The 8811-nt window shown below is 44.0% G+C and overlaps 1 protein-coding gene across 2 annotated transcripts; it reads right to left on the bottom strand.

Moving 5' to 3' along the window:
* Nucleotides 1–2753: 2753 nt before the first annotated feature.
* C2H1orf74 (chromosome 2 C1orf74 homolog) lies at nt 2754–5794 on the bottom strand. 2 transcript variants are annotated; one of them, XM_075262673.1, is made up of 3 exons: nt 5701–5794; nt 5105–5178; nt 2754–3992 (listed from the first exon to the last, which is right to left on the bottom strand). In XM_075262673.1, the coding sequence occupies exon 3, from the start codon at nt 3944–3946 to the stop codon at nt 3170–3172; it is 777 nt and encodes a 258-aa protein (XP_075118774.1). In that variant the 5' UTR covers nt 3947–3992; nt 5105–5178; nt 5701–5794; the 3' UTR covers nt 2754–3169. The 2 variants fall into 2 exon arrangements, with proteins under 2 accessions (XP_075118774.1, XP_075118775.1); XM_075262674.1 differs by having other exon boundaries at nt 5105–5175.
* Between the last annotated feature and the right edge of the window lie 3017 nt (nt 5795–8811).

Below are 8811 nucleotides of genomic sequence, written 5' to 3'. Positions count from 1 at the left end.
CGTGAGACTTTTGTGTTGAAGTTACTTTGTATTTGAGCTACTATACGGTGTTGTGAGAAACTTTACATAGTGACTTTGGGACAGAGGTATTTGAAGTTAACCCCTTCCCGTCGATGGCTTTTTTTGATTTTGGTTTTTCATTTTTGACTCCCCTCCTTCTAAGCCCCATAACTTTTTTATTTCTCCGCTCCCAGAGTCATATGAGGTCTTAATTTTTCTTGGGACAAATTTTTCTTCATGATGCCACCATTAATTATTCTATATAATGTACTGGGAAGCAGGGAAAAAATTCAGAATGGGGTGGATTTCACCAAAAAATGCATTTCTGCGACTTTCTTAGGGGCTTTGGTTTTACGGCGTTCACTGTGTAACCAAAATGACATGTCCCCTGTATTCTGTGTTTCGTTACGATTCCGGGGATACCAAATTTATATGGTTTTATTTACATTTTGACCCCTTAAAAAAATCCAAAACTGTTAAAACATTTTTTTTTTTTGAAAAGTCGTCATATTCTGACAGCCGTAACTTTTTTTATACGTGCGTGTACAGGGATGTATAGGGCGTCTTTTTTTGCGGGGTCGGGTGTACTTTTTAATTCTAACATTTTCGGGAAATGTTATTGCTTTGATCACTTTTTATTCAAATTTTTATCAGAATCAAAAGAGTGAAAAAACGGCGGTTTGGCACTTTTGACCATTTTTCCCGCTATGGCGTTTACCGAACAGGAAAAATATTTGTATAGATTTGTAGAGCGGGTGATTTCGGACGCGGGGATACCTAACATGTATGTGTTTCACAGTTTTTAACTACTTTTATATGTGTTCTAGGGAAAGGGGGGTGATTTGAATTTTTAATCCTTTTTATTTGTTTTTATATTTTTTTTACTTTTTTTTTGCATTTATGAGACTTCCTAGGGGTATTGACATGGGTGGGCGGTGTCGCGGATTGTCAGAGCGGTGGGGGTCGGCAAACATGGCTGCTCCGGAGCGTTAAAGAGAACCTCCTGGAGTATCGTTAAGGGGAGGGGCAAAGTGGTAAAGTATATGTATATGAGATTGTGTGGGGTTAGGGGCTAGGCTCCAGAGGGCAATATGAATTTTGTGGCTTGCTATGGTCCAAAGTGTGTGAGATTGCAGAGATGGTGGTGTGAGTTTGGATTTTGTGGGGGTCCTGGCACAAACGTATGTGCGCTGTTGTGACGAAAAGTAGCCTATTGCGCAATCGAGTGTATTAACTATGTTTGTGGAAACTTTCAGCCAAATTGGTCGAGCGGGTTTTGCGTGATTGAGGAACAAACATCCAAACACACAAACCCACAAACATCCAAACTCACAAACTTTCACATTTATAATATTAATAGGATCTACAGGATATGCCATATATGTTGGCTATATGTGGGTCCTTCTTATTGTACTGGAAGAAGACCGATGGATAGGAAGAACACTGCGCTACTCCACGGAAGTTAGCATCACACGCACTTTATTTTGTTTCCTTAAAACACAGGAAACGAAATAAAGTGCGTGTGATGCTAACTTCAGTTGAGTAGCGCAGTGTTCTTCCTATCCATCGGTCTTCTTCCAATACTATTGTTCCCCAAGGGGTTCGGATACAATCGCTGCTGCTGTGAATCTCCTATATTTCTCTGATCGCTTTTAAATGAAGCAATTTCACATTTAGATTGCTCGGTATATTATGGTTTTATTGTGATCTTCTTATTGTACTTTCACCCATCTAAAGACTACATGGGTATTACTCTAGCATGTCTCCACCTTGATAAAAATGTATCCACGTTAATGTATCAATAAAGTTCGGCCATTTATGATGTACAATATTGTTTTTGTGGCTTATACAGATTTGTGAATCAGCCGAAATGCGTTGCAAGATCTTATGTTCGAGCTTTGTGCTCTAATATCCACTGAGGAACTAGCTTCTGAGTACGCGCGTCAAAATGGCTTACTTCTTTCCGAGCAACAGCTCCAGCAGCAACAACCATTAGAACAGTGTTTTCTTGGCACCGCTCGTTGCATCGGAACAGTTAGTAGGCAATCCTGGCGCATGTGTCAGAAAGATTACGAAGGTTTTCGTTGTAGCAAGTGCAAGAAGTGGAGGGCAGCCAAAAATTCTATAATTGAAGGAGAGATTCACGCCGCCTAGCAGAATGATCAGTTGCGTTAGTTTTTTGCCACAGTCGCAGCAGATGGCAAATCTCACACGAAAGTTTCAATCAAAGCTGCACTTGCCATCATTTATCTTTGGGCTAAAAATCTCTCGTAATGTGAAGTATGTCAACATCATAAATGGCCAGCTGAACTTCAACATTATTGATAGGTGCCTACTGTTTATTATAGAAAACAATAATGCATGTTGGCAAGGTGGAGACATGCTAGAGCAGGGGTGCCCAATACGTCGATCGCGATCTACTGGTAGATCGCAAAGGACGTATGGGTCGATCGCGGGATGCAGGGATCCCCGGTGTCTGCTTGTTCACAGTGCAGGCTGAGAGTGATCTCCGGACACCGGCAGGCGGGGCTGCCGCAGACCCAGCCTGCCAGTGTCCAGAGATAACTCTCAGCCTGTGCTGTGAACAGACAGACAGCGGGGATCCCTGGGCGGCCACAGAACGCCGATGTCTCCTGCATTCTCGATCCATCCGGCCCCGCCCACATGCTCAGCCCTGCCCACAGACACGCCCGTGCCGCCCACAATCCCGGCCCCACCCACAGACCCGGCCCCGCCCTAGTAGATCTTTTGCCTTGGTCAGCTAATAAAGTAGCTCACACGCTGAAAAAGTGTGAGCACCCCTGTGCTAGAGTAACGGGGCTTCACTTTTGCAAAGATGGATACATGCTAGAGTATTACCGACTACATGTCCTTTGCTCTATGCAGTTACTTCGACGAAGGTCAAGGCAGTAGCTAGCCATGTTTGCTTGCCTGTTTTTGTAACTCCCAAAGTAAATGGTGGTGAGACACGGATCACAGTTCTGAAGATGGATACAGTCCTGCACCTCTCAAACATTTATGGGCATACACTGCGGTTATGCTGTAAATCTCTAGAGCCGGAATATCTTTGGTGTTTCTTTGAACATGTTGGTAGAAGCAGTAAGAACTAGAGCTTCTGCGTCATGAGAAACTAAGCTTTCGTATGAAGACACTTCTATCTTCAGTGATATCAGAGAGCAACAGCTGGAAGAATTACTGTTTCCATAATAATGTCAAGATCTGTAAAGTAATGTTGTGTAGCAAACGTATGTTGTAAACTTTCAGTCCAGGCTTGTAGGAGCAACTGTAGCGTATGATATACAGACTCTGGAATAGTGAATGAATACATTGGTATTTTCTGGAGTCCTAGTTTACAGCATGAAGTCTTAACAGTGACGAGCTTCAGAGGCGTAAGCGACAAACAGTTCTCAAAGTTTCTGGTGGTGTCAAACCAGTAAACAGCTGGGTAATGGAGAAGGAAACCAAACATGGTGCACAGATTCCATTCAGTACAAGGGATATCCGCTACAGAAATGGTTCCTGGCACCTCACTCTGATAAGGTGTTAGATGTGCCAGGAGGTTTGATAGCTGAGACTGTATGCCCAAAATACTATCTTTGTCACACATTTCAGGGTGCTTTAGTGTGGCCGAAACATCTATCACATGTAACTCGCCACTATTTAGAAGCATTGTCAGGTAAGAGGCTGCCCTTGGCACATTAATGATAAGTATAGTTCCTTCCATGTTAAGAATGTGTAAAGGCCCTTGTATGAAACCAATCTGAAGAAGCTCCATGAGATATCTCTGGATCTGTAGGACATCTGCTGTACCGAAGTCATAAAGGAAGCATGGCTTTAGGCCACAATCTACAGCCAAGATTTCAGCAGCAAGTCTCTGAGTCAAAGACCTTTTGCATCCTTTAAGATGTTGCTTAGCAGCAGAGCGTAGGGCCACGATTAGAGACATTGTGACTGTACAGAACGGTGTGTATACTCCGGCAGAGTCATTCAGTCTGAAACAATAACATAATAAATATGGATGATGCAAAGAGTCAAACACGACATAGTCACATGTATATTATCCCTGTAACATCTTAATAATGAATGTGTGGAAACAGCTATTTATTAAGGGAGGGGGGGAGAAATTATGAAGTGCCATTTACTATTGCATGCCCATTCGAATAGGGTCCTTTAAAAAAAAAAAAAACTACGGCTTGTACGGCTTGGCATGAGCAGAGTTAGCCGTACACGCAGCGCTTCCCATTCACTTCAATGGGACTGCTCGTACTGAAAAAAGCAGCCCATTCATTTCTATGGGGAGCGCTCGTATGCCAGCTCCCATGGAAATGAATGAGAACTGCTTTATACGCCGCTTATTCTGAACGTGTTTTACGTTGAGAATAAGCTGCCGTATACGTGGTGTGAATGAGCCCTTATAAGTCCATTACTTTGCACAGACCCAAAAGTCCTGCACCCTGCGTTATTATGTCTTCAAATATAATAGACCTCTGACGGGTTTGGTAAAACCGGACATTAATGGACAACAGATCAATCTCATTGAAATTAATAGGATTTTAACTAATTTTTGATGGATCTTTGTTGTGTCAGTTGTTACCATTTTCTGATAGATGCTAGTAATGGACATTAACAACGCCCCTTACAAATATGAAGTAAAATAAGATCCCACTGGAAAAGTTTTTCTTATGAAAGATAGATTTATTCCAATAGTGTAAGACAATCACATTAAAGGATGTTTGTGTGAACATTTTCGGCTTATATTAAGCCTTCTTCAGACACTACAGACAAGAATACAATATACCAATATCGCAAGTGAGAACACATACAACACCAATTATGTATGCAAACATGTATATACAACAACTTTACATATGTACAAAAGTGTCACAGTTGTAGTGAACAGGTTATTAAAATATCAAATTCCTGCCGGGTGCACAATACTACAAGGGTTATCCTGTAGCCTTAGAACAGGAAGCGCACGTACAGCCATAATGCAATATAAGTAGGACTAGACACTAGAATGCCACAGAGATTCTTGCTCCTGATCCTTGACAAGTAATATGATATGAAATACATAAAGTAGTACATAAAGAGATTGTACACTCACCAGTAGATGATAATGGTGTCAGTATAAGTGACAAGCCCAGCCGGGGCTATATAGAAGATGGGACAGACACACTGCTGGAGAAAAAGTAGAGAAGAACAGAAAAACTGAACACATAGAGAAATGAATAATTACATATTATCTAAAGGAGCTCTGGGTATGGTCCATAGGAGAATGTGGCAAAATGCCCGCTAGCATAGCCATAAGGAAAGAAATGAGGGCGTAAGTGGTCAAAAAAAGTAGAATACAATGTGATACCTGGCTGTGTAGAGCTGGTTAATAAAACTGGACAGGTGTCCTACAGCTCGGTAAGGTGGGGCTTAGAATCCACCTTGTAAGAATGTGTGGACCTAGAGAAGACCAAACAATAAGTGACAGCTGGGTATATAGGGGGATTCTACATGTGAAGAAGAAGAAAAGGACAACAAAGCCCCTCTATATAAGAGCTATGAATGCGGTGTCCAGGACTGGTAATAGGGTAGGATGCCGATGGAAGTAACACCTCATAGGTGCCTATGGAGAACCAAATTACATTTGGTGGTAGGCAGTGGAAAGAGAATAGAGGGAGGACGGGGGTCGCCACAGAGCAGCATAGTTACCAAGATAGATGTGATGAGACGTCCTGCCTGGGGCTACGTGGGGAGCCTAGTGCCGGCTGGAGTCAGGAAGTAGTGGACAATATGCCTGCCATGTGTGTGATGACGTCAGCTGCATCATCTTTGTGTGTCCTGGTAGTGTAATCCAGGCAAGCAGCGTGACGATACCTGGGGGAGTGGTATGATCACATGACGTGATTACACGGAGGTGTGGGCGTGTCCTACTGAGGGCAGCTCCAGGGAACGTAGCTAACATCAGCTAGTGTATGGAAAAGGTGTAGGGAGCGTGGCTAACATGAATTAATGTGTGAAAAAACCATATGAAATGGTATAGAGGGGAAAAAAGGGGCGCTAGAGACCTGGCTTCATCAGATACCCCTAGGGAGGCTAGGCAACTTCAAAAACAGCACAAATAGATGAATGTAGTGTGGACCAAGTTCCCATAGAAATATGAGCAGATGGGAACATATAAGGATAAGAACATAATAATAAAGTATTATATGAACATGGAGAAGGAAGGAGCAGAATAGTAGAACTATAAGGACATGCAACAAGACAAAGTAAAGGACAAAAAGGCATCGTGTATTGCAAAAAATACACGCTGGTCAGGGATCAAGGATATTGGTGCTCTTGGCAGCTATTGTCCTTGTCAGATGTAATGAGCTATGGGCGATTCTGGAAATAAAAAGAAGATGTGTTAGTCATGAGTCACAATGAAATTCATAAAAAGCCTGCTATCTCGTACTCCCTGTTCAGACCCATAGGTTCCATCGTTCTCAGTTTAAATATCCAAAAAGCTTCCGTTTTCTTAAGAAGACGTACCCTGTCCCTCCCCTCTCCTGGAAGCATCTACCTTCTCCAAGACCTGGTAGCAGAGTTGTGCTACAGAGTGATTTTTCTCAATAAAATGTTGCGGGACTGGTAAGTGAGTGAGACCACATCTGATATTAGACTTATGTTGCCTAATGCGGTCCCGCACATATGCGAGACCGCACGGGCATTTGAGAAGGTATACCACATATGTGGACTCACATGTAAAAAAGCCAGATATTTTGAATACCCGGCCTGAATGTGGATGATATACATTTTCTCCTTTCACCACATTCGAGCATTGTAAACAGCCCAGGCAGGGGTATGTACCCCTCCTGGGTGTGTCTAGAAAGGTCTGTCTCGGCACCCTTATTGCAGGCAGCAGTATGTCATGATGGGAAGGGGAAGTGTTATGTCAGGGCTAGCAGTCATGATGGTCAGAGGGGCAGTATGTCAGGCTGGCAGTCATAATGGGAGAGAGGCAGTATGTCAGGGCTGGCAGTCATGCTGGGGAGAGGGGCAGTATTTCAGGGCTAGCAGTCATGATGGGGTGAGGGGCAGTATTTCAGGGCTAGCAGTCATGATGGGGAGAGGGGCAATATATCAGGGCTAGCAGTCATGATGGGGAGAGGGTCAGTATGTCTGGGCTGGCAGTCATAATGGGGGAGAGAGGCAGTATGTCAGGGATGGCAGTCATAATGGGAGAGAGGCAGTATGTCTGGGCTGGCAGTCATGATGGGGAGAGGGGCAATATTTCAGGGCTAGCAGTCATGATGGGGTGAGGGGCAGTATTTCAGGGCTAGCAGTCATGATGGGGTGAGGGGCAGTATTTCAGGGCTAGCAGTCATGATGGGGTGAGGGGCAGTATTTCAGGGCTAGCAGTCATGATGGGGAGAGGGGCAATATGTCTGGGCTGGCAGTCATGATGGGGAGAGGGGCAATATTTCAGGGCTAGCAGTCATGATGGGAGCAGGGGGACCCTCACTCGTACTTTCTATTACCACACAACCAGGCGGTGGAGGATTGCAAGTACCGCTTGTACAGGTTACAGGACCAGTATACATTATAGCCACGTAAGGCATGCTGGGAGGTGTAGTCCATGCAGCTAGCACTCGTGAATTCACACTTTTCCCTGCTGACTTCAATTAAAACCCCCCACTGTAAACCCCCCTCCACATACCATGTGCTGCCCGGCACCACTGACGAGTTTAGAATAGAATTGTTCCTGGTTAGACAGCGTATGACGGGAGGGGGCGGGACCACTACAAGAGGGGCGGGGTTTCCAGTCCAGCGCTCAATAAAGGAAGCAGGAGCCATGCGCGTGTAGCTTGTGACGTAAGGCAGTAAGGTGGTGATAGTATGGTGGGTGTGAAATGACTGTGGGCATGTCATCTATGTGGGACTGCGTGTTGGAAAGGATGACAGGAAAAGGTGCGCTGTCTCTTACGTGTTGACAAGCTGAAGGGAGGGGAAGTGACATTGGACTGTACAGGGCCGTTTTAATACGTTGGGAGGTCCAATACAAAGATTTCATAAGTGCCCTCTTCATCCAGGGTGAACCTAGTCTCTGCTGGCTGAAGCAAACCATAGAAAGCCCCTAAGACATTCTGCTATCTTTGGCCCTTCACTCAGTATAAAACCCCATTTTTTGGACCCCCCACACACATTGACCCCCTTATTTGGTTTGCCTTCCCAAATGTCTCCTCAGTGAGTGACCTTAACTTAGGTCACTTTCTGTAGTGAGTTTTCTGTGTTCTTGTCTACTATTGTATCTAGTGTCTTCCTTCTGACTTTATTGTCATCTGATCCATGTGATTATCTGTAAATACATAATTACAGGTTACAATTTTAGCTTGTTATGTTTTAGTGGTTATGTTTTGAAACACATCAGTTCATTATGCCACACAAAGGGTTAGTTCACACGGTGGAAACTTTTTCTGCCGTGTGATTTTTCCACTCGGCTAGCCGTATTGGTTGCAGTGCATCGGCATTCCGCTCCTGATTAGGTCCGAATGAATGGGGCTAATCGGGAGTGAGTCTCACGCTCCGCAGAAAGATCGGGCATGTCACTTCTTTTCCCGTTAGCTGAAAAAAATCACTAGCAGGAAAAAACAAGCGAGAGGCTCCAATTGAAATGAATGGAAGCCTTTTTTGCAGGTAGATTCCTCATCAAAATCTGCCTGCAAAAAACTTTGTGTGAACAGACCCAAAGAGTTCTATGGCTGTCATAACATACAGTCAGATCACTGCTTTATCTAAAAACCTGCCTAGGAAAAGTAAAGCTGGATTCTGATTGGTTGCTAT

This window comes from Leptodactylus fuscus, chromosome 2 (assembly GCF_031893055.1).
Source record: "Leptodactylus fuscus isolate aLepFus1 chromosome 2, aLepFus1.hap2, whole genome shotgun sequence".
Taxonomy (NCBI): Eukaryota; Metazoa; Chordata; class Amphibia; order Anura; family Leptodactylidae; genus Leptodactylus; species Leptodactylus fuscus.
This window is presented reverse-complemented; position numbering and strand designations above follow the sequence as displayed.